Source organism: Phyllostomus discolor, chromosome 8, assembly GCF_004126475.2.
Source record: "Phyllostomus discolor isolate MPI-MPIP mPhyDis1 chromosome 8, mPhyDis1.pri.v3, whole genome shotgun sequence".
NCBI classification, from domain to species: domain Eukaryota; kingdom Metazoa; phylum Chordata; class Mammalia; order Chiroptera; family Phyllostomidae; genus Phyllostomus; species Phyllostomus discolor.
In genome coordinates this window covers 40010769-40036788 of record NC_040910.2, presented here as the reverse complement: position 1 = coordinate 40036788, position 26020 = coordinate 40010769, and the positions used below count along the sequence as shown (strand labels likewise).

The following is a 26020-nucleotide window of genomic DNA, read 5'->3' as shown; positions in this document are numbered from 1 at the left end:
TCTCTTGGGAACAGCAAGTAACATGGGAGGGCTGTGAGTAGAAAAGTGATGAATTCCCATTTATGTTTTTACAAGGTTTCTTTGACATTGTGGAGTCCGTTTCATCCTGGCACTGGTACTTCTTGATTTCCCCAGCATGGACAGAATCAGGCCTCCCCCAAAGAGGTCCATATCCTAATCCCTATGAAAAGGGTACCTTCTATGGCAAAAGGGACTTTGCAGGTGGGATTAAATTAAAGCTCTTGAGATTGAGAGATATCCTAAATTATCTGGGCTGGCCCAGTGTCGTCATTAGAGTCCTGATTAGTGAAAGAGGGAGGTGGGCAGGCCAGAGTCAAAGAAGATGTGACAACAGAAGTAGGGGTTGGAATGATGAGACCAAGAGGCAGGGAAGAAGGGAAGCTTCTAGAAGCTAGAAAAGGCAAGGGACAAATTCTGTCCTATTCCCTAGAACACAGTCCTGTCAACACCTTGGTTTTAGCTCCTTAAAACCCATTTTAGACTTCTGAACTCCAGAGATCTAAGAGAATTCAATTGTGTTGTTTTAAGCCACTAAATTTGTGGTAATTTGTTATAGCAGCCATAGGAAACTAATATACTCCGATATACAAAGTCCAGGTGCTGCTCACTTTCTCCAACTGCAGGACTCTGGACTTCTCAGCGCCCAGCCATCAGCCACGTGTAGACCACGTCACAGGTATGAGCAGCCTACTGGGGCCTGTGAAGCAAATAACACCCTCCAGATGGAGAACACCTACAGCATAACCTGGCCTATCCCTGCTGAGAACGTATCATCCGCTTTGCCTGCTGTTGCAAAAACTCAGCATGGCCCAAAGGAGTAATACATTCTTCATGTAAATTTGGGGCAGGGCACAGCCCAGGCTCCTTGGATATCTGAAGGTAAGTGACCCAGAACTAGGTGCCTGGCTCTCCCTGCAGACAAGCCCACAACGACTAGTGACGCAGGGCCCCATTTCTCTAGTTATTTAAGACAGTCGGTGGGGTTGCTTGGGTTAGCTGACAAGCATGAATGAGAGACTATGCCAAGCATCTCTGAAAGATGCTTACAAAACCTTTAGGGAAACAAGATGTTGGTGTCCACAAAAGACATCACATAAATTCAAACAAGACACAGCAAAGACAACGAAGGAGGCCTGCCCGAGTCTGGAGAATGGACCCTTCCTAGTGCCTCTTTTGTTTTCGTGTCTCTCTCCCACTTAGGCACCAGCCCACAAGCCAATCAGGCACTAGGAATAAGCAGTGGTTTCCCTTTGGCAAAATGATACGCTCTTGAAGATCAGGAAGACCTTCAATAAACTTTTATTGATCCCCACCCCCGACCCTTGTCTGAATCAGGTCCTGGGTCCAGCAGACATTGGCGGACACAAAGCTTGCTGGGACAAAGTCCCTATCTGAGGGCACTTCCCACCCAATGAGGAGAACCAAACCAGGCAGAAGGAGAAATGCCAGGTGTGCAGGATGACTCTTCATGGTGGTGTCCATGTGAGATGGGCCACACAGTGCTCTGAGGGGCTTCATTCAGTTCACATTCGATTTCATGTCACATTTAATTTTTCTTTTAACACAGAACCATTAAAATGAAAATGATTATGTATGAGCTAAAACAGAGTGTGAATCCTGAGAGGCACACATACCACGTTTGGGGGCCGTCTCATGCGGCAGAAAATATCTCTGGGCTCATTCGCTGTGCCTCTCCAGCCGTACCTGGGGCATGTAGCACCTACCTCAGCAGAGTGGTCTGATGAAGTCTTCCCACACGAGGCTCCTAACCCCTGGCATGATGACAGGTGTCCCCTGTGTAGCAGGAATGTTGGCATCTTATAGTTGTTTTTGTTTGTTTGCTTGTTGTTTTCTAGGAAAAGGTGATCAGGCTACCATTTCTCAAAACAGTGAGGACTTTGGGATTCCCAAGCCACTGCCCACTCCTCACCTCTCCTCCTCCTGGCCAGTGGGAACCCCTTCCCAGAACCCTGGCTGGATGATGTCACAGACAGTGACCTCGCTGCGGCCAAGGAACCCAATATCTCAGTGGCATGGAGAAGGGGGGAGGATGTTTCTCCACTCGCCTAACCCTCCATGTCTGTGGTGAAGTTGATCGAAATAGTGCTGCCCCAGGATGCAGTCTACCTGGCCGGCTCCTGCATAAAAGGGCAGGTAGTTCTAACCCTGAACAGCACCCTGGTGGACCCCATTGTGAAGGTGGAGCTCGTGGGAAGGGGTTACGTGGAGTGGAATGAAGAAACTGGGGCATCCCGTGATTACAGCAGAGACATTATTTGCAACAACAAGGCTGACTATGTGCACAAAACGAAGACGTTCTCAGTGACAGGTAAGGACGAGCCGGCAGGCAACCCCAACCATGATGGGAACCTGGGTCTGGAAGGTGAACACATCTGTTAGCTGGTCAGCAAACCCCAGGAACATCAGAAATGGGGAAAGATGCAGTTCCTCCCTAGGACGGAGTCCGTGTATAACAGTGAGCATCAGATACACATAACACGAAAATAACAAGATGCAAGTCACTGGTCATAGGTGTCTCTCCAAAGAGCAACAGAGCTCAGATATGAGTGACAGATGGGAACCTGGCCATGCAGATGTCTGGGGGAGGAACAGCAAGATGCAAGATGTGGCCTCTCTTGTCCCAGTTAAGCCATCTGGAGAATGGAAATAAGTGCTGCCTGATAAGATTTCTTTGGGGACTTAATGATTTAATGGCATGTGAAGGGCTTAGGTAATGCAGGGCATACAGTAAGTGCTTGGTAAGTGTAGTTTGTTCAACGAAACCCTCCCCTACCCATTCCACCCCAGCATTAGGAACCCCTCCTTCCCCATTTCCAAGGGACTGTATCTCCCCTCAAAAGCATTAGCCTCGAGCCTGCCATAGGTTCATTCATTTATTTCACAAGCATTTATTGAGCACCTGCTGCACACAATACTGTGCCAGGTGCTGGGGATACAGCAGTGAAGAAAACAGACACGGCCCCTGCTGTCACTGGGTTGCCATCAGGTGGGGAAAACACAATCATAGGGGGTTTTGAAGAAATGCACAAAAAAATAAGGTCACAAATTGAGGCAGTGTGAGTTCTCCCTGGTCCTCAGTCACCACTCAACCAACAAATGTTAACCGCACTGAATGCCACGCTTACAGTGCACTGAAGCCTGAGCTCGTGAGGGCAACGTTTGGCCACCTCGCTCGCTGCTGCAGATGCCGCCTAGAGGAGCATCTGGTGGACAGCAGGGCTCAAGATGTGTTTGTTGTATGAATGTGTGACTGACTCCTGAGGACTGGTTTTTCAGGCCCAAGGAAGAACCGAGCAAGTCCCAGTGTCTTGAAGTGAGACCCTGCCAGCCACGTCACCCATCTGGGTCAGCCCCTTCCAGCCTAGCTGAGGCCTAAGCCCAGCATTTATGGGTCATTCAGGTCCCTAAAAGCACATAGCTCAGCCTAGCTCAGGGACAGACAAGCCAGGTCCAGAACAACCTCCCCACCAAAACAATAAAGAGGAAGACAAAATGAAAAAAAAAAAAAAAAAAAAACTTTAAAAACCTTCTAGAATCTTCTGATGGCATCGGTGTGTTTTGCTTTCAGATAATTGGTTAAGTGCAGGCAGCCACACCTTTGATTTCCATTTCAACTTACCTCCCAGGCTTCCTTCTACCTTCACCAGCAAAATTGGCCATGTCTTCTACTTCCTGCAAGCCTCCTGCATGGGCCGGGAGCACATTCTAGCGAAGAAGAGAACGTACTTGTTGGTTCAAGGGACTTCGAACTTCCACAGAGAAAACGCACTGCAGGTAGTAATGGGGGAGGAGCAGGGTGGGGCTTGTTCTCAAAGCTCCAAGGAGGCAGGGGGCATGTGTGTGGGCAAGGGACAGAGAAGGCCCTGGTAGGGACGAAGGGAAGGTGTCGGTGGCTCTCCGTGCCCAGTGAGTTCACAAATGTTAATCAGAAACCAGGGCAGGAACTAAGCCAGCGGGACTCAACCAGGGTGATTCTGCACCCACCCCAATGTGTGGAGACATCTGCCGTTGTCACAACTGGGTGTACTCCTGGATTGGTGGGAGTAGGCCAGAGATACTGCTTATCACCCTATGTGCCCAGGGTAGCCCCCCCACAGAAACCATTAGGCCCCAATGTCCGTGGCCCTGCAGTAAGTCAAAACTGAGCTGAGGCCCCCTTATCACTCCCTGGGTGAAAGAGAGGCTTGGACACTCAGTGACTCTCCTCGGGCTTTGAGCCTTCAGACAATGCAGATGGTGTCCCCCTCCCCCACCCCAAGCAGCAAGTGAAGGAGGTGGCCTCCATCCCAGGGGAAGGAAGGGCATGTGGCATCAGGCGGCCAGAGCAGAGGTCTTCTGGATGGCTTCTGGAGGCCCAGGTGCAGAGGCGGCAGTTGGGCGGGTGGAGGAACGTTGGCCACAGTCACTTCACCTTCCTGGGGATTCATCTGCTGTCAGAATGGTGGCTGAGAGGCTGGTGTTTTTATTTCTGAGGTCCAGATTAAAGTCCCAGATCCCCCACCTACCTTCTGCGTGACCCTCTAGAAGTGACCTTGCCTTGCTGTGCTTTGAATACTAGTCTGTAAAATGGGCACAGAGACAATGAGTGGACTCCATGCAGGTCCAGGGCTTTGCAGAGTGCATGGCACAGGGCAGTGAGTCTCACTGCTGCTGCTACCACCTGTAGTAGTATCTGAGTAACAGGATCATTTCTAGGCCGGCCAACCTCAGAGGATGGTCTGGGAGGGAGCCAGGAGAGGTAGATGCTTGGAGGGGGGGTCATCCCTGAGATGAACAGGATGGAACTCAAGAACCGCTTAGCCACCTGCTCCCTGTGTGACCTTGAGCAGGATATGACCCTTCTCTAGGCCACATTTCACAGCTGGTCTGGGAGTGCAGGGGGCACAGGCAAGAGCTGGGGCAAAATGCTGACGTTGGGTCAGACCCCACTTTATGTCTCTGCCACCAGACTCTCATTAGCCAGATGGCCTTGGGCAATTGACAGTACCTTGCAGAGCCTAGATTTTCCTGATCTGTACAATGGGAATAATTAATAATGATAACAACAGCAGCCACAATACTTCCCTCAGTGGTGCCTGTGAGGACTGCTAAGCACTCAGTACAATGTTTACACACAAGAGGTGCCCAGGAAGTGAGAGAGCTAAAATTGCTGTCATAGCAGCAACAGGAGTTATCACAGAGAAGTTCTGAGAGTATGTGAACACTGTGTTTTTTTCCAACTACCCAGTATTATTTTAACCAGACTGGTCAAGGGAGGCCTTTGGAGGAGGTGACAATTTAGTAGAGAACTGCAAGAGGAGAAGGGGAAAGCCATGGGGGTAGTGTTTCCGCCAGAGGACACGGTGCCCAGGTCCTGAGGCAGGACAGAGTGTGTGGGGTAGTGTGAGAGCAGGAGTTGATGGAGCAGGGCAGAGGCTACTGCTCTGGTCCAAGTAGAGGCATAGTCTTAACCCCCAACAGTCTGCCCTTCTCAGAGCAGAGGAAGTCAAGTGATGACCCTCTCCTTCCTGCCCACAGCCCTACAGGGATCCCACCTTCCTTGGGGTAAAAGCCCAAGTTCTCCCATCCCCTCTGTGCCCTCCCCTCCTCCCTCACTCCCCCTCGATCACTCTGCTCCAGTCACACGGCCCTCCTCCCTATTCCTCCAACACACCAAGAACAGTCCTGCCCCAGGGCCTTTGTACAAGCTGTCCCTCTGCTTGGAACACTATGATGTGACCTTCCTATCCTTTGGATCTTTGCTCAGAAGCCATGTCTTCACTCACCTGCATTGCTGGTAGTCGAATGAACCGCCACAGGCCCTATGCAGGGCAAGTCAGCCACATCTATCCATATTGAAACTAACATGCACATTCCTCCTCTAGAAATTTCTCCTATTGATATTCTTTCACCTGTGTGACCTGACTTCCCACAGCACTGTTTATAGAACTGGAAACAGTGTAATGTTTGTTGTTAAGGGAATTGTTTAGTAGAAGCACTCAGTCCAAAAAAAAAAACAAAAAAACAAAAACCAACTCTAGCAGGGGTGCCCAGCCCCCAGGATGGCAATGAATGTGGCCCAACACAAAATCGTAAATTTACTTAAAACCTTTTTTTGCTCATCAGTTTTTGTTAGTGTTTGTGTATTTAATGTGTGGCCCAGACATGCCAAAAGGTTGGATATTCCTGCAGATACAGTAAATCAAGAGAGAGAGACAGACAGAAATGGAATGAGACAGTGCTCCTTGTCAGGATCTCCAAGTGACTGAGTTGAATGAATAAAAAGCAAAGTTCACAACAGCATGCCTAGCCTGTACCGTTGGTGGTGAAAACAAATTACTTCCTTGCAGGTGTAACTAACATCTCTGGAAGGGGAGCAGAGCAACTGGCAACAGATGCTGCCTCCTGGGAGGGGGCAGGGGAGCTGGGAGCTAAGAGCAAAGAAACTTTTTCCCCTTCCACCTTCTGTTTTTAACAGCTTCATTGAGATATAATTCACATCCCTTATGATTCACCCATTTAAAGTGTACACAGAGTTACGCAACCATCACCACAGTCAGTTTTAGAACGTTTTATCACCCCCAAAAGAAATCTTGCATCCCTTAGCTGTCACCCCCAACCTCCCTTTGCCCTGGCTCCAGCCCCCACTCTCTGTCTGGATGTCCCTGTTCTGGACATGTCACATAAGAGGAATCACACACTCTGTGGCCTTTGCATCTGGCTCCTCTCACTGAACACCATGTATTCAAGGTCCAAGGAGTGTCAGTGCCTCACTCCTTTTCTAAGGCCCAATCAATGCACGAATGTTCACATTTTGTGTATCCCTTCATCCACTGCTGGACACCTCGGTTGCTTCTATTTCTTGGTCATTATGAATCACGTTGCTGTAAACGTTTCAGTGCAAGTTGTTTTGTGTGGGCGTGAGTCTACTTCTTTCCTAGAGTGGATTCCTGGAGTGGAATGGCTGGGTCAGGTGGTAACTCTGTTTCACCTTTTGAGGAACTGCCAGTTTTCCACAGCCAGGCCCCATTTTACCTTCCCACCACTAATTGCAGGGTTCCAATCATCTCTTCTTCCAACATTAAATACCACTTGGGAGAGAAGCTTGTCCCAGAGCCCCTTCCTAACTATCACCTGTACCGGAGTCCCCCCCCGCCACTCCCTTTATTTTGTACCCTGCCATTTGCATCTGGTCACGGCCTCATCACTGTCCCCACCAGAAATGGCCTGGTTTCTTCTCACACGTACCATTTGTGTCCATCTCCTCACCCGGAGCAGGTCTTCACTGCTATCTATGGGTTTTCCCTAAGCTTGGCATGAAGCAGATGCAAAAACCAGATGAACAAATGAATCCCCCAGAAGCCTCATATATGCTGAAGAAATACAGGGCTCCAAAACACTCTCAGGTCCAGGAACTCCAGTGTTGGCTTCACATTGCACATGTGACTGGGAGTCAGGGCCCGTGGGCCAGCCCCACCTGGTCAGGTGTGGAGGTCTCCTGGACCCCCACTGGTATCTCTTAGTACCTCCTCTAGGACCAGGACAGAACTGCTGACTTAGCCCTGAGTTAGAGCAGCCAAGTTCCTTAATTCCTGCAGAACCCTAAAGCACACCACAGAATTTCAAGTAAGAGTAGAAAGATTTATAACCTAAACTCCCTACCACAAGCCTTCCTAGAGAAAGGGAAGCATAGGAAGGCTAAAGAGAGGGGCTACGCACAGAGGGCAGGGGCTGAGGTCAGAAGGGATGAGGGTCACCCGAGGTGTCTAAGAGGAAACACAGAGGACCTGGAACAGTGTTTTTCGACCTCATCATGACCCATTAGTGGGTTGAAAGACCAATTTAGCAGGTTGCAAGCATATTTCTGTAAAATGAAAGAATAGCCAAGACTAAAATAGAAAATATCAATTTAGTGGGTCACAAACATTTATATATAGGTTTATATATAAATATATTTTTTCACATATATAAATATATTTTTTCACATATATAAATATATTTTTTCACATATATATTTATACATGTGAAAAAAGGACACATAATAATATAAATGTAGTAGAAAATATCAGCCTGGTCAGGTTGCTCAGTTGGTTAGAGTATAGTACTGATACTACAAAGTTGCAGGTTCAATCCCTAGTCAGGGCACATATAAGAATCAACCAATGAATGCATAAATTAAGTGGAACAACAAATTGATGGTTCTCTCTCTCTCTCTCTCTCTCTCTCTCCCAAATTAATAAGAAAAAGAGAATATCACAAAAAAAAGTTTGGTGGGTTGCAATCAACTTTAAATGAAAGAATAGAATAGAATTTTCCAGAAGAAAAAAATTGGTAGGTTACAACCAGCTAATTTTTATAAAAATTTTTAGAGATTTGGGCCCTGGCTGGCATAGCTCAGTGGATTGAGTGCAGGCTGTGAACCAGGCATCGCAGGTTCAACTCCGTCAGGGCACATGCCTAGGTTGCAGGCCATAGCCCCCAGCAACCGCACATTGATGTTTCTCTCTCTTTCTCTTTCTCTCTCCCTTCCCTTTCTAAAAATAAAATAAATAAATAAAATCTTTAAAAAAATTTTTTTAGAGATTTTATTTATTTTTAGAGAAAGGGTAAGAGAGGGAAGAAGAGAGGGACAGAAACATTGAGCAGTGGCTCTCACATGCCCCTAACTAGAAACTTGGCCCACAACCCAGGCATGTGCCCTGACTGGGAATCAAACCAGCAACCTTCTGGTTTGTAGGTCAGTGTTCAATCCATTGAGGTACACCAGCCAGGGCTAAAATTTTTGTTTTATATGAAATAATAAAATAGGATAAGTAGACTAAAAATAAAAATAAATTTATAGGGTTGCAACCAACATTTTTTAAATGAATAGAATACACAGAATAGAGTAGAACAGGAAATATAATAAGGATAAACAAAATTTCATAAAACTTGCTTCTTTTTCACCAATCTAGGTGAGGTGTACATACAGATTTGTATTCTTTGCCACTATGTTAAAATCTATGTTTTAACTGTGAGTTCTGGTTTTTTTTTTTTAAAAAAGGAGCCCTGGCTGGGTACCTCAGTTGGTTGGAGCCTCGTCCTGATATGCCAAGGTTGCAGGTTCAATCCCCCACTAGGGCACACACAAGAAGCAAGCAATGAATGCATAAGTAAGTGGAACAACAAAGCAATGTTTCTCTCTCTCTCCCCCTTCCTCCCTCTAAAATTCATAAAATAAAACAAAGTAAAGGAATAGGATATGCCAAATACTGTATGTGGCCTGAAAAGCCTAAACTATGATTATTATCAGTTCCTTTACAGAAAAAGCTTGCCAACTCATGCCCTAGAGATGCTCGTGTAAGCTCAAGAAAATTGTCTTCAGTCTGCTCCTTCTAGCACTTTTATGATGTTGAACACATGGAAACAATATAAATGTCTATCATGGGGGGGGTGAATAAACTATTTTGCAAAACACTCAGCTGCATTCATGAAAACAAATGAGCAAGAATTACAGGCACCAACATGAATGCATTCCAGACAGAGTATTGAGCTGGAAAAAAGCAAGTTGCTGGGAGACATATGCAGCTCGAATTATATAAAATAGCAAAATATGTAAAACAAGGCCCTGGCGAGTGTAGCTCAGTGGATTGAGCGTGGACTGTGAACCAAAGGGTCGCAGGTTCAATTCCCAGTCAGGGGGCACATGCCTGGGGTGCAGGCCAGGTCCCCCGTACGGGGCCATGTGAGAGGCAACTACACATTGATGTTTCTCTCCCTCTCTTTCTCCCTCCTTTCCCCTCTGTAAAAATAAACAAATAAAATCTTAAGAAAAAAATATGTAAAACAATAACATATACTTCTGAAAATAGGTGTATTCCTAAATAAAAATGTAAAAGGCCAGATTCAGACCATGGCTGCCTGTGCAGAGGACAGGGGCAGCAGGGCAAAGCTGATAGAACCCCCTCGATTTCAGTCTAACTGGTAATATTTCATTTCTCAAACCTGAAAGATATATTTTAAATTTTTATACTATCATTTACATGCTTTTTTTTCTAAAACAACATATCTTGTATAGGTCTCTACACATAAACCTGTGCAGGTACAAGACAGTGATTACTATAAAATTCAGGATAGTTGCATTTGGAGGGCTAAGTGGGTGGCTGGGCACATATGAGGGACTTTGGGGGAAGCTGGCAAAGTTCTATTGCTTGACTTGGGTGGCTATTACAAGAGGGCTGGCCTTATGGCTTTGTGGGTTTTTCTGTATCTCAGTTGTTGTTTTTATTTAAGATTTTATTAATTTATTTTTAGAGAGAGGGGAAGGGAAGGAGAAAGAGAGGAAGAGAAACATCAATGTGTGGTTGCCTCTCAGGTATGTCCCCCACTGGGAACCTGGCCTGCAACCCAGGCATGTGCCCTGACTGGGAATCGAACCAATGACCCTTTGGTTCGCAGCCCGAGTTCAATCCACTGAGTTATACCAGCCAGGGCTGTTACGTATTTTTTACATAACATGACCATTAACCACCTTAACCATTGGTTTGTGTTTTTTTTTGGGGGGGGGGGTTGTTTGTTTGTTTGTTTTTAGAGAGAGGGAAAGGGAGACAGAGAAACATCAATTTGTTGCTCCACTTATTTACTCATTTATTGGTCGATTCTTGTATGTGCCCTGACAAGGATCAAACCTACAACCTTGCCCTGGCTGGTGTGGCTCGGTGAATTGAATGCCAGCCTGCGAACAAAGGGTTGGTGGTTCAATTCCCATTCTAGGGTACATGCCTGGGTTTCATGCCACATTCCCAGTAGGGGGTATGTGAGAGGCAACCACACATTAATGTTTCTTTCCCTCTCTTTCTCCATGCCATACCCTATCTAAAAACAAATAAATAAAATCTTTTTTTAAAAAACCCCAAACCTTGGCATATCAGGATGATGCTCTAACCAACTGAGCTACCCAAACAGGGCATCTTAACCATTTGTAAATGTGTAGTTCAGTAGTGTTAAGTACATTCAGTTGTGCAATCCCGATGTTTTATTTCTTAAGTGAACAGTGCTCTGAAGCAAGTTGGGAGAAGTCCTGCCTGCTGACAGGACAGCCCTAATGTGTAATATTTGCCAATGTCCATGGTGTATATATTCCCATCGTGGTCATTTTCAGGTTACCAACCTCATGTCACTAATGGGAATGTGGAGGCTCTTTCTCTCTCATGCTTAAGGGGAATAAGCATGCACGTTCATTCTAACCCTTCCCACATTACATGAAATCTTTTAATTATCCACAAATCAAAAATAAAATGTTACCCAAGCCACACATTAAACATAATGTATATGTGACTTTATTTGCAATCCAGCAGCTGACCAGTTGATATACGGGCTGCATTTTGAGGCATTTATTTTAACATGTTGCATAACTTCAACTTTACAGGTTCCCTTTCATGATACAGTCTGTGATATTTCCTTCTTAAATCTAAACAATTTAGGTAAACCCAAGTCTTGGGCTTAGACTGTAAGATTAAGGCTCAGAAAAGTCAAGCCACTTGTTCAAGGTCACACAGCAAGTGAGTAATGGAGCTGGGGATTAAGCTAGGTTCTGGTGGATTTCTTAGCCCTATTTTATACATAAGAAAATTGATACTTAGAATGGCAACAGGACTTTGATTAAAGGAAGCTGGGAAATGACTCCAGGCTTTTGGCTACACAATCCCCAAGATTCCAGGTTCCATCTCCATGCCCCTTACTAAGAGAGTCCCAAAAGGCTCAAGGCTTGGAGCAGCTAAAATAGCGGGATGTTGGGCAGGCGCGTGGATCTTGTGGCTATGGCCCCTCACAGCTGTCCGTTCGTTTCCCCCCAACCCCACGCCTTCCAGAATCCCCTGTTTGTGGAGACTGAGAAGAAGGTCTCCTACAATTGCTGCAGCCAGGGCACCATCTGCCTGCAGATCCAAATGGAAAAGGACACCTTCGTGCCAGGGGAGAGGGTCGTCTTCACCACGGAGATCAACAACCAGACGGGCAAGTACATCAAGACCGTCATCTTTGCCCTCTACACCCACGTGCAGTACGTGGGCTTCACACCCAAAGCAGAGCAGCGGTTACGGATGGACAGCAGTGAGCTGCTCCGGCAGGAGGCCAACACCCAAATTACACCCTTCAACACCACCAAGATCGTCAGCACCCTCAACCTCCCGCTGGTGCTGTCCGTGAGCAGCGACATGCGGGAAGGCGAGATCATGAGCACCCAATACGAGCTGGTCAGCACCATCCACCTGCCCTGGTCCCTGACAAGCGTGAAAGCCAAGATTCCCATCATCATCACCAGGAACCCCCTGGACTCAGACAGCCACCAGCTACAGGAGGGGTCAGTGTTATCCATGAGCGAGGATTGCCAGAATTAAGTGCCCAAACTTTTAAATATTAAAAGTTATATCACTCTACCAGCAGCCCTTTCCTCATCTGGCACAGATGGCTGGCACAGGAGCCAGGGTGTGGGGAGCACGTTGCCTAAACCTCCCCAAGCCCAGCCATTTGACCATCCAGACTCATCTCTTCACTGGGGTCTTTCAGTGCCCAGACCAGGGGTGGTTCTGTCCACCAGGGGACACTGGATGGTGACTTGGGGGAGGAGGTGCCCCTGGAAGTTCAGGGATACTGCTCAACACCCCATAGCATCCAGGAAGGCCCCAACTCAGAGACTGACCCACACTCAAATGTCAGCAGCACTGAGGTGGAGACCCTGGGCTGGAGCAATTCATGGGAGCAGGTGGTTGTTGAGTTCCAGGGTTGCACCTGCAGGCCTCTCACCCAGGTCAGCTCCAGTGACCTCCTCTACTCACATCCCTCCTGGGGCTCCAGGGCTCCGCCAGCCTCGCTCAGGGTAAAACTGAAGTCCTCCCAGCAAAAGGCATACATATCTGCCACGTCCAGTCCATCGGCGAGACATAGGGGCTCTTTCTCCTAAATCTACCCAGAATCCTGCCATTTCTCTCCACTACTCTGCCTCCCCTTGGCTTCCATCCATCCATCATCATTGTTCACCTGGGCCAGTGCAGTCAGTTGCACCTGGGTCTCCTGGATCCCGACCTTGTCCCCCTCCCTGCAAATAAAAATATAGGATACCTGCTTAAATTTGAATTTCAAAGAGACAATAAATTTTTCTTATCGTAAGTATGGCCCACACTATTTTAGAGATATACGTATGCTTAAAATGTTTCCTTGTTTATCTGATATCCCAGTTTAAATGGGCAGCCTAGATTTTACCTGGCAATCCTATTCCCCAAGCAACTAAAAGACTCACCATACAAATCAGGCCACTTCACCCCTTGACCGGAAACCTCCATCAGCCCTGGCTGCGTGGCTCAGCTGGTTGGAGCTTCCTCCCATACATCAAAAGACTGCAGGTTTAATTCCCACTCAGGCCATGTTCAAGAGGCAACCAATTAACATTTCTCACGTCACTATTTTTCTCTCTCTCCCTTCCTCTCTCTCTAAAATCAATAAAAGCATAACCTTAGGGGAGGATTTTTTAAAAATCTCCATCGGGTCCTTACAGCACTGTGCCTCGACCTGCAAGGCCCTGCATGGCCAGGAGTGGAGGAACAGATCAGAGTGTGTTTTTCCGGGCTAACGATCCCAAAATACTTCTCCCAGCAACAGGCTGCAAAATACATGTACCTGCCTCACCCATGACTCAGGCAGGAGGCATGCAGACTTGAATGGTAGCAGCCGCCCCCACCCTGGCATTCCAGAAGATTCCAGAAGAGGAGGTGGGTAGCTCCAGCTATGCAACTGTTTCAACTTTTTTAATTAAAAAAAAAAAATCTTAAGCCTTTTAATTATTTTTTAAGATTTTATTTATTTATTTTTAGAGAGGGAAGAGAGTGAGAAAGAGAGAGAGAAACATCAATGTGCAGTTGCTGGGGGCCACGGCCTGCAACCTAGGCATGTGCCCCGACTGGGAATCGAACCTGCGACACTTTGGTTCACAGCCTGCGCTCAGTCCACTGAGCTACACCGGCCAGGGTGCCTTTTAATTATTTTTATTAGTCAAATAGCTTCATTTTTTTTTTCATTTAGCTTTCTGACTCTGTGCTTGTGCCTCCAACACTGTGACAACACTTTTTCCACCCCTCAGTAAGGAGAGCGCGCTTGCTCCTGTCACAAACACACCGGGCACACGCCAAGCCACCACAGGCCCTGCTGACGTGGTTTTTCGTTTTAGACAACCCACCAGAACTTCAGGTCTCACAGAATGAACTCTGAGAAGTTGGCCTGGGCATACGCCACATGCAGATTTTGGTGCTTTCCCGACCTTTTTGGTATAAAGGTAAACAATCCCATTGCCAGGGGTTCGGGACAGACTAGTTTTGGTAGAGGCTGTACTGTAGGACAGCCTCCGACAGTCTGTCAAACGCCGGACCACTGTGAATGCCTAATGGCACTATTCCTGGGAAGAGGAAAAGGCTACTTTAATTTCGGGGGGGTTTTTGTTTTTTAAGATTTTATTTATTTATTTTTAGAGAAGGGAAGGGAGGGGAACAAAGAGGAAGAGAAACATCAATGTGTGGTTGCCTCTCACATGCTCCCTATTGGGGACCCTGCTCACAGCCCAGGTATATGCCTTGACTGGGAATTGAACTGGCGACCCTTTGGTTCGCAGGCTGGTACTCAATCCACTGAGCCACACCAGCCAGGGCTTAATTTTTTTTTTATTTTTATTTATTGATTTTTAGAGACAGGGGAAGGGGAAGAGAGAGAGAGAAACATCGATTTGTTATTCTTATTTATGCATTCATTGGGTGCTTCTTGTATGTGCCCTGACTAGGGATGGAACCCACAACCTTGGTGTATTGAGATAATGCTATAACAACTGTGCTACCCAGCCAGGGCTGAGCCACTGTTTTAAGTGAAAAAATTTGGTGAGGAGGAGGCAGAGTGAACAGAATGCAGATTTAATTATTTATTTTTAACTTTGGGGGCTCTAGGGAGAGATCCCTTCACTCATAACCACATTCTTAGGGCATCTCCAAAAGAGCCAGTTGGAGGGGGCTCCTGGCTCCCTGGAGGGGTTACGGTGGGGATATACCTGCTGACTTGGGTATGTGATCTTCCCTTTGCAAAGGACAAAAGAATCCACCCTTGGGGGTGGCATCATCTGGATGTCCCACTTACCAGAAACTCACAAAAAAAAGCTTTTGCGGGGGGGGGGGGGGGGGGCGGGAGGGAAGACATGGGGATGGTCTTGCTTGTCCTAATGTCCTTGGCCCCAGCCTGAGCGTCTTCAAGGCTCTAGAGGCCAAGCCTGGGCCATCCCCACATCCCTGGGTTCAGAAGGGCTGCATTCTTTAAAGCTGCAGAGCCAATGCTAAGCTCCCTTCCTGCACCTAGTCTTGACTGCTTGCAGCGCAAAGGCCTGTATCTAGCTTTGCTCTATACCTGGGGGAAATTGAGGTAGGGGGAACCACAGGGCTCCAGCCCCACCCCAGCCCCCAAGTGTCTGTAGAATGAAATACAGTTGCCCCTTGAACAACATGGATTTGGACTGTGTAGGTCACCTGAAAAAATGTGCATGTAAGTGGATCCTAGAGTTCAAATTGCATTGTTCAAGGGTCAACTGCATAACCGCAGCGTTCAGGGCTCCGCTCATCTTGAGTGCTGGGAAGCAGCACTTCGGGCATGCCAGGAGCAGATCACAAGTCAGCTGGTGAGTGCCCCTCACAAGCGGGGTGTTGTCAGGCTGGAGGGGGGAACTTCTGAACAAGGAGGTGGCCTCGGATTCCTTCTGGGTTGTTTCACCTCACTGTAACATCCCTACTTACTTCTGCGTTAGGGCAAGTGATTTCTCTCTGGGCTTCAGTTTTCCCTTCTGTAAAATGGAGAGGACAATAGTATTCACCTCACTGTCCTTGTCTTCTTTTATTGTCTTCGGCTTTCTATTTGGAAAAATTCCAGTCCTGTGAAAAGGAGTGGAGTGACACAACAGTGCCCCTCAATTCTCCGAGGGTTGGTATTGACCATTTCTGCTCTTCTCCTCTTCTTCTCTCCCGCAAACTGCTTTGAGGAAAGACGCAACATCTCAGCATTTCATCGCTACGCTTTGTGCTGCACCCCATATGCTAAGAATCAGAAGCTTCTCCTAGAAAACCACAGCCAGTACCATCACTGCTCTCAGGGCTCTCCACAGAGGCTGCAGAGCCTTCCCACACACGTGCTCCATGCTCCAGTTTCCCATTGCCCCACATCCCACATATCTTTATTACTGTAATAAAATATACATAATGTGAAATTCACCATCCCAACCATTTCTAAGCGCACCGTTCAGTGGCAGTAAGCACTTTCACGTGCAACCACCGTCACCATCCATCTCTAGAACTTTCTCACCTTCCCAAGCTGACACTCTGAGCCCATGAAACACTAACCCCCAGACCCCCTCCCCCAGCCCCTGGCACCCACCATCTACTTCCTATCTCTACAGCTCTGACTCCTCCAGGGGCCTCCTGTAAGTGGCATTGCACTGCATCTGTCCTTCTGTGTCTGGCTTACTTCACCGAGCATAATGTCCTCAAGGCTCATCCATGTTGTGGCATGAAACAGACTTTCCTTCTTTTTAATGATGAATAATATTCCAGTGGGTCGATGGAATTGTGTTTGCCTATTAAACCAGATAGAAATTTAAGTTGTTTTCATCTTTTGGCTCTTATAAATAATGTTGCCGTGAACACGGGTATACAAATAAGTATTTTTTGAGACCCTACTTTCAATTCTTTTGTGTACGAACCCAGAGTGAAATGCTGGATCACATGGTAATTCTATGTTTAATTTTTTTTTTAGGAACTGCTATACCATCTGCTGCATCATTTTACATTCTCACCAAATATATCTTTTATAGTTGGGGTTTGGGGAGGCGGGGAGTGGCAAGGAGGCAGAGGCAAATCCAGGCCCCGATGGGGATCACACACTGTGTTTTCCATTGCGTCTGCTTTTCCATCTGGCGCATTGCCCTTCCCTTGTTTGCGTGTTTCCCCACCGTCATTGTTCAAGAGGCTGGGCCAGTTGTCTGCTGGAATCTCCCAGTCTGATGTTTCCTCCAGATTAGATTCAGGCTGGGATTTCAGAAGTGACGTTGTGTCCTCCTCAGTGCACGGGGTACCAGGAGGCGCACGGTGCTCCCTTATCACCTAATGAGGTGAACCTCGACCACTTGGATCCGGTGTTGTCCACCAGCCTCTACGTGACAGAGTCCTTCTCACCTTTACAATTAACAAGCAATTTGTGGGAAGGGTATTCCAGGACTGTGACCACCTTGTCTCTTACAACCTTTTACCCAGTGGGTTTGCCTCTGCTGGTGCCCCTTGTTTGAGTCACTTATATTGCTGGTGGTTGCACGTGATTTTCCTAATCCTATAGACTCCTCCTCTATCTGCTACCTGAATTGTTCTGCAAAGAGGAGCTTTCCCTGAACCACCCCGCTCCACCCCACCCCACCCCTACTATCTTTCTAATCTCTTTCCCACATTCCTTAGAGCTGACCATTTCCTTCTTCCTCAATCGCCCTCTTCCCTGGACTTCCTTGATGCCACGCCCTTCTCACTCTCCCACATCTGATTTTGGGTTTGCTTTCTTCAAAGCCACAGCATCAATGCCTCCTCTTCCAGCCGTGCCAGGCAGAGCCTCCCCTCTTCCTCTTCAAGGTCCTGAAATAGGGATGACCTTCAAGGTTCACTTCCACACTCATCCCATTACTTGCTCAACATTTTGAACTCTGGAAATGCTAGGCCAAGGGCACTGGGCTGGATCCTAGGGCTCATGAAGAACTGCTTGGGGAGTGTTTTTCTTTGTTGATGGGATAGAGAATTAGGATTTGAGAAAATAGGTTTGAAAATCACTCCACTGACCCTGGGGATGGAAGAGTTGAGAAAGAACATGGGAGTAAAAATATGTTTAGGAAGCTACTAGGTCTGAATTACAGAAATAATTTAAGACAATAATAGTACTGTGGCATGGACAGGTTCGATGTCCATCAAACTTGTTACCTTCTGGGCATGTGGCAGGACATTTCCCAGCATCCCTTGCAATTAGGTGAGGCCATGTGACTGACTTGGCCAATGGATAAGGAAAAAGTGATATAACACTTCCCAGTCAGATCCACTGAAAGCTCTTCACAGATGGCTTGTTTCTTTCTGCCACCTGCTACTGGAGCAGAGATGCCCAGGGAACTTGATCTGCACTTGATTGTTACAGACACAAGAAATAAAACTTTATTGAGTAAGAAACCTCCACTGAAACTGAGATTTGCTTATTCCAGCCATTGGTCTACCCTAGGATTTCTCCACCATGTGACATCTGGGGTCAGACATTTCTTTTTATGGGCAACAGTCCGGTGCACTGTATGATACTACCATCTCCCGCTTTCACCCACAGAATACCAATAGCAATCCCCACCCCAGTTGTGACAACCAAAAATGTCTCCAGACATTGCCAAGTGTCCCCCGGGTGGGCAGAATCACCCCCAGTTGAGTCTCCAGTCTCTTTCTGTAGCTACATTATGGAAGCTCTCGGACACTGCAGGGATATGGACTCAATGTGGCCACAGCCAACCCTGCCTCCCATGCTTCCCCACCCTTCTTTCTACCTGTTTTCCCTCGGCCCTCAGCTCTCCACTGCAACAAAGGACCCGCCTTTTATTCTCCCAAGTCCTGTTTGTGCTCTTCCCTGAGTAATTATTAAACCCGTCTACTTCTCTCCATCTCCCCTGCCACCACCTGAATCCAGGCTGCCATCACTGAATGCCTGGAGTGTTAAAGTAGCCACTCCCGGGTCTCTTTCACTCCTTCCCCTGCAGTCCATTCTCAACCAGCAGCCAGAGACAGAGCTTTTCAAAACGGGTTTGTGATTACAGGCTTGTCTGGGGCTGCAGGAGCCCACTTCCAAAATAGCTCCCTCACATGGCTGTTGGGGGGGGGGGGGGCGGTGCTCAGTTCCTTGCCATGTGGGCTTCTTGGGTGTCCTCAAAACATGGCATCTGGCTTATGCTGGAGGAAGAGATCCAACACAGAGAGAAAGGAGGCCATGGTGTCTTTTATGACCTGGTCTCAAAAGTCACTAACGTAATCACTTCTACTATTATTTTGTTGGTGAGTACAATTTACTAAGTTCAGCCCACAAGCATAGGGAAGAGAATTAGCCTCCACCTTTAAAAAAAATGTGGGGGTCTGTTTTTTTAAAAAATACATTCCTCAACCAATTTTTTGGCATATTGGATCCACCTTCAAAATCCTTTAGACTCAAACTCGCCACTGTTACTGCCCTGCCCAGCAGCCCAGTGTCCCGGCGGATGAGAAGACACACACAACATGCGCCACCCAGACAATGGACTGCTAGTCATCCTTAAGAAGGAAGGAAATTAGGACCCCTGCTACAACTTGGACGAACCTTGAGCAAATTATGCTCACTAAAGAACCAAGACACAAAAAACCTAGATCGCAGCCACTGCGTGATCCCACTCACAGGAGCAGTCAAATCAGAGACAGGAAGTAAATGGTGGAGCCAGGGGCTGGGGGAGGAGAATGGGGAGCTAGTGTTTAATGGAGACAGAGTTTCAGTTTGGGAAGACAAGAAAGTTCCAGAGACAGATGGTGGTGTTGGCAAATGTACTTAATGCTGCTGAATGGTACACTTAAAAACGGTTAAGCTAAGGTAAATTTTACAGTGTATTTTACCACAGTTTAAAAAACTTTAAAGAATAACATCCAACTGTTACGGGGCACTTACTGTGTCCCAGGTGCCGTGCTGAGATATGTGTTGCCTCATTGAATCCCTCCATCATCTTTGAGTCAGGGACGATGATCATCACCCTCATTTTACAGATGGGGCAACTGAGGCTCAGAGAAGTTCAGTGACTTGCCCAGGTTCTCACAACCAGGATTAGGTCCCCTGACCACTGTGCATACCGCTTATGAAGCACAGAGCCTCTTGATATTGTTTCAGCTAAAAAGGAAGGGATACATCACAAAGATGCAGAACTGAGGTGGGTGACGTGGCTAGCCAGGGTCCTTCGGCATCAGCCTCAAGCTGGGGACACAGGAGGGTCTGAGCCTGCACAGCCACTGCAGTCTTGACGCGTGACAGGGGGGCTTCTACAAGAGCAGGGCAGAGAGGCCTGTGCTGGTGCTGAAGGTTCGAGTCTTCATTCATAGCTCCACTCTGGGCCTCAGTTTCCCTTTGCGTAAAGCTTTAAAAAGGAACTATGGAAGCAGCCAAGGGTAACGGGCATGTGGGGAGACCCAGGAGTCCAAAGCATATGCTTTCTTGAACTTCAGGTTCCTTATCTGTAACATGGAGGTAATATTTAATAAAAATAACTATCATTATTAATGTTATTCTTTCTCACCTCTGCAAGGACATTTGGAGCTGGGCTGTTCCTGGGTGGGGCCATCCTGGGCAATAGGGGGTGTTGAGCAGCATCTTCAGCCCCCACCCACTTGATGACAGGCGCACCCCTTAGTCAGGACAACCAAAAATATCCCCAGACACCCCGAGAACACCAAGAGTCGCCTTAGCTGGGAGCCCCTGCTCACACTGCAGGGTTGGGAGCCTGTGTCGAGTTAGCACACCTGGGAGCAAACCCTACCAAGAACCCCAGCTCCAAGTTTTGCTGTGTGACCTTGGGCGTGTCACGTCTGCTGCTGAGCCTGTTTTCCCAGCTGTAGATTTGGATTCCTCAATAGCCCCTCCTTCCCAAAGACCCACGATTAAATGAGCCAATGTCTATAAACATTATCAGCCAAAGTAAACAGTCACTCCACAGGCGTTCCTCTTACCACAGCGGGGGTATTCTGGAAGATTCCGACCCGCAATAGGGGACCCTGCACTCTCCCTGCTGGCTGCCTCCCCTTCAGGCCCCAGATTCAGGGCACCACACAGGCAGGCGTTGGGAACACTTCCTGTGTGGTGGCCTGCAGTGCCCACAGGACCAGGTGGGCCAACCAGAGAACACAGCTGGGGCCGCCCCACTTCCTGTCCCAGGAGGCGCCTCTCATGCTCCTTTACCTCCACCCCCAAAATAACACATCCCACCCCACTACTCCCCCACCTAGTTGGAGCTACCAGCACTGGCTGCAGCTTCCAACTCACGGGACACATAACAGGCAGGGGCCAGCAGCTGCCACCATAAAGCCTGCCCCATTGAGAATGTCCTCCCCCCCAATCCCCTGCCCCACCTCCAGCATTCCAAATTCAAGGGGGTGACCTGGCCTCCCTTGTGGTCTGAGCAGCAGACAGGGCTGGCTAAAGGAGGGGGCTCCTTTGCCACCCTCGGTGACGAGGGGCCCTGTCTGGCTAGAACTCCCAGATCTGAGGTACCTCCAATCTTCACCTCAATAGACAATTTGGTGGGAAGGGGAGGGCTGGTTGCCAGGACAACAGCCCCCCATGTCTGCTAGGGGAACAAAGGAGCAGCCAGGAGAGCCAAGAACTGCATGTTCTTTCCCTGCCAACGTGACTGGCACATCCAGGCAGCTGGCACTCGAAGAGCTCTGTCCTGAGTAGAGGAGCCTAGCCACCCTCGACAGGGCCATTCAGTGTGGTGGCGTTGGGGGTGGGGGGAGGCTGTGGCCTGGAGGGATCTAGTTCCTGGTAAGCTGCCCCTAGGCCTCTGTCCTTCCGGTACCTTCTGACAAGGAAGTCTGCCTGCTCGGCCTGCAGAACTTCACATGAAGGCCAGGGGGCCGCAGATGTCTGGCTCTCAGTTGGACGAGCCACAAAGGCCACTGAAGGCAGATGGGTATGGGGAGGGGGGAACAAAGGCCCCGTGGAGGCCTTCCTGAAGCCTGGACCCCTGGCCTGGCATTCGGGGGCCGAGGGTGCCCAGTGGGGCCTACCTGGCCTGGAAGGGGCTGGCCCAGGGGCCAGCATGTCTTAGCTGGTCTGCCTTCCCCATCCCCCAACTCCACCACCATGGAGCAGGAGGCCTTGAACAGCTGGCGCCACGAGGGCGGGGTGAGTGAGAGAGGCTGGAGGGGATTTGGGAAGGCAGGACAGGCCAGGGCCTGCCTGTTAAAAGACCCCAGCTTCCTTGGCTAGCTGGCCGGAGAAGACAAAACCTTGCCTTCTGGCCATCGGCCCACAGCTGGTCAGGCCGTCCACCCACTGGTTGGTTCTGGAGCACAGAGTACGAGAAGACATGGGCAGGCCTGTCATAACTGGGCTAGGCTGCCAGGAAAAAATACAAGACACGCAGGTAAACAAGTCGTTTCTTAGCATAAGTAAGGCCTTTGCAATTACTACAAGTATTTATTATGGGTCTGGAATTCATACAGTCGTTTCTTAGCATAAGTAAGGCCTTTGCAATTGCTACAAGTATTTATTATGGGTCTGGAATTCACATTTAACTGGGTATCCTGCATTTTTATTTGATAAGCCTGCCATCCTAGGCCAGGGGCTCTGGGGCAAGTAAAAGTGAGCCCACCAACATCCCCCCTGACTTGCTCCTTGCTGGTTCCAGCCTCAGGGATGGCACCCTGTCCTTCCTGCCTATACCCCAGGACCTCCAGCCGCAGGCCCACATCGATCTCACCTCCTGAACCACGGCCTGTCTGCTCTCCCTCCCCCACAGTCTCTTTCCCATCTGCCCCACCCCCTGCACACCCTGCCATGGGGCCTGAGCTTCCACCTGCCCACCCTCAACACACACTACTGCTCTTCCTTGCTTAGCTGTACTTTCCCAAAAGCCTGCTGCTCTTTCAGGACCTCAGGCATGGGCCATGGCCTCAGCCTGAGTCAGGTCCTATCCCTCCTCTGCCCACTGCTCTCCAGCGCTCCCCTCTCTGCCACAGACCTCCAGCACTCCGACCTTCCTCTGGGCTAGAAGCCCAAGTTCTCCCCGCTTCCTCAAGGCCCTGCAGAACCAGCACCATCCACTCCCTGCCCTCACCTCCTCCCTCTCTACCCTCTCTCTCTGTGCTCCAGTCATACAGGCCTCCTCACTATTCTTCCAACAGCCAGGCATGGTCCTGCCCCAGGACCTTTGCACCAGCTGTTACTGCTACCTGGTGCACACCTCAGAGAGCCACACAGTTAGTTCCCCTCTTGTAGCTCTCAGCTCAAATGTCACCTCCTCAATGAGGTCTCCCTTGCCCACCTTATTTAAAATCGCAATCACCTTGGCTCCCCCATCCTTCTTTCTTGCTGTGGTTTTCTCCACAGCGCACACCACCTTCCAACAGACTGTAAAATGACTACATAATGTGTGCTTTGTAGTTCGTATCTGGTCCATCTCCCTGGACCATCTCCCTTTCTCTGCCTGGTTCACTGCCGTATATCCCCAGAAGGGGCACACAGGAGGCACTTAATAAATACTTCCTGAATGAATCGGCATCACAGTGGCTGGAACGTCCTCCAACACCCCCCTTCCACCTTTCTAAGTACTATGTTTCCTTCAAGACTCACCTGAAAAAGTGGGCTTGTTTTCCTTTCCCAGGTCTTCTTTATCCACAGGGCAGCTCAAGAGATCTTTTGAATGCTCCGGCCTGCCCTTGCTGACCCTGCTCCAAAATCTTCTGTGGCTCCCCAGTGCCCTCAGGACTCTGTCAGTCTGGCCCTTGCCAACCTATCTCTTAACTCCACCTCTTTTCCCTGACACCTCTACCCCCACCGGCCCCACCCTCCAGCCTCACTGCACCTTCACACTCCCTGTTTCCTCTGACTGAAAACAGCTCTCCACTGCCTTCACCTGCTTGACCCCTATTCATCTCTCAGGCCTCAGTTTATACATCACCTCCTCCTGGAAGCCTTCCAGGACCCCCATCCCCAAACCAACTGGGTCTAGCCCCTCCTCTGGCCCTACCCCCATCACAGCCCTGATCACCCTGTATATTAACTACCTGGTCACCACAGCCAACTCATCCATCGGACACAGGAGACCCAGGTCCTGCAACACCTTTAGGGATCTACAAAATGGTTTTATCTTAATTTCTCTGAAAATCAGGAGAAAAAATTAATAAAATAATACAAATACAGTTGTAAAAGATCATTTGTAAAATTTTTTTCATAGAGGGAGGGACTTGCAATGGCAAAAGTGCCTCGAGCCCACAGAGGTCTTCATGTGGGCCTCAGGGTCCCTTGTGTGTCTCCTCACTGGGCTATGAGAGCCAGGAAACAGAGGTGGCAACTGGATCCCCAGGGCTGCCCAGCAAGGGCCCGAGACACAGCAGGTGCTTCATAATTGTTGAAAGGATGAGAATCCAGTGATTGCTGGGTCCTCAAGGCCAGGCCTGGAATGGCTCACACATTATAGGAGATGCGTGATAAACGGATGGATGGACAGAGGGAAGGGTCAGAGGGCAGGCAGAGAGGACACCTGGACCAGGCAGAGACCAAGTTGGGACCAGCAGCGCCACCTTGTGGCACGGTGCTAGCCTGCCTCTCCCTCCACTACCCTGGGAGGAAAAGAACTGGAGAGTTTTCAGAGTCCTCCCACTGAAAGGGGGTGGAATGGACAAAGAAGAGAAGGAGGAGGGATGGGGGGAAGAGGGAGAAGAAAGAAGAGAGAGGAGGAGGAACAGGAGGGCGGGTGGGAGGTAAAAATGGCAGCTGGCAGAAATCTCAGAAACAAAGACTATGAAGACAGACAACTCCCAGTCCAAAGCCCTTGGCCGCCCGTTTCCAGCTGTGTGCTGTGGTACAGTATCACTCCCCTGATCCTGAACTCATCCAGAGAGTTGGACAAATCAAAATCGGGCCTCTAAGTAATGTGATGAAAGAACTCAGAAAACAGCAACTATTTCTCATCTCCCCCTCTGGAGCTCTTGGACAGGTGCTGCCTTCCAGGAGCCTCCCCCAGGAATGGGAGGGGACAGATTTTCCATGAAGACATGGCTGGGGTGGAGAAAGGGAATGGATTTGGAGGTAGAGTTGTCAGATGTAGTAAAACCAGCAAAAAAAGGATGCCCAGCTCCATTTGAATTTCAGATCAACAATGAATAATTTTTTATCACATGTGATGTACTACACTCCCAAAATGCATTCATTATTGACACGAAATTTGAAGTGAACTGGACATCCTGTATTTTAAAGATTTTTAAAATTTATTTTTAGAGAGGGAAGGGAGGAAGAATGAGAGAGAGAGAGAAACATCAATGTGCGGTTGCTGGGGGCCGTGGCCTGCAACCCAGGGATGTGCCTGGGGCATCCCAGGGAATCAAACCTGTGATGCTTTGGTTCACAGTCTGCGCTCAGTCCACTGAGCTACGCCAGCCAGGACAACATCCTGTATTTTAGCTGGAAATTCTAGCATGGGGGTGTCTGGGGAGGTAGGCAGGAAGGCTTCCGGGGGCAGGGGGTAGTGGCACAGCTGCCCTTCCTTCCCCTCCCCCACTCACATGAGTGCATGCTCAGTGGCAAATGCCTCTGACTGCACTCACAGGGGACTGGAGGGTGGGGTTTGATCCCCACACCAGGGAAGATGAGCATGACTGTTCTCCTTTCGTTCAGAAGATGCAGGGCAAAAGCACTAGGACATTACTTCCAAATCAGAATTGGGTTACATCCCCTTGACCAAGAATATATTGGCAACGTCCCAGCACTGAACGCCACTCAGAAGCTGAAGACTCCCTGTGACTTTAGAGCTGTGTGACTTTGGATAAGCCACTTCACCTCTCTGAGCTCTATACATCCCCGACCCCTTCTCTTCCAGCTCTCCCCTTCCTGCTCCAGCGATATTGGCTTCTTGGCTGCATCTCCAACACACCAGGCATGGTCCAGCTTCAGAGCTTCTGCATATGCTCTTCCCTTCATCAGAAACACTCTTCCCAAATCCTTATATGGCTCCCTCCTCTCTTGACTTCTGGGTTCAAAGAGCACTCAGAAAGGCCTCCCTGGCCATCCTACTAAAAATTGGGCTCCCATTTTTGACTGATCCCAGTCCTTTGCTTTTCTCAGTAGCACTCAACACCTCCTGACCCATTGTGCGTTTTACTCACTCACTCACTCTTTCTTTGTCCATCCTTCTCACGTCCCTCTCACT

At 48.7% G+C, this 26020-nt stretch overlaps 2 protein-coding genes and 1 pseudogene across 2 annotated transcripts in view; 1 reads left to right on the top strand and 2 right to left on the bottom strand.

The window, feature by feature from the left end:
- The window catches only part of UHRF1 (ubiquitin like with PHD and ring finger domains 1), a 42111-nt gene extending 38364 nt beyond the window's left edge, over positions 1 to 3747 (bottom strand). The window contains exon 1 of the mRNA XM_028520027.2: positions 3662 to 3747. The gene's annotated coding sequence lies outside the window, so the exon portion shown is untranslated. The remainder of the gene's footprint in view (positions 1 to 3661) is intronic.
- On the top strand, positions 1829 to 12437 carry ARRDC5 (arrestin domain containing 5). Its single transcript, XM_028520040.2, has 3 exons — positions 1829 to 2350; positions 3611 to 3816; positions 11871 to 12437. The coding sequence occupies exons 1-3, from the start codon at positions 2098 to 2100 to the stop codon at positions 12396 to 12398; spliced, it is 987 nt and encodes a 328-aa protein (XP_028375841.1). The 5' UTR covers positions 1829 to 2097; the 3' UTR covers positions 12399 to 12437.
- Positions 12438 to 14029: 1592 nt separating this feature from the next.
- Positions 14030 to 14425, bottom strand: LOC114503623 (annotated as a pseudogene).
- Positions 14426 to 26020: the final 11595 nt, after the last annotated feature.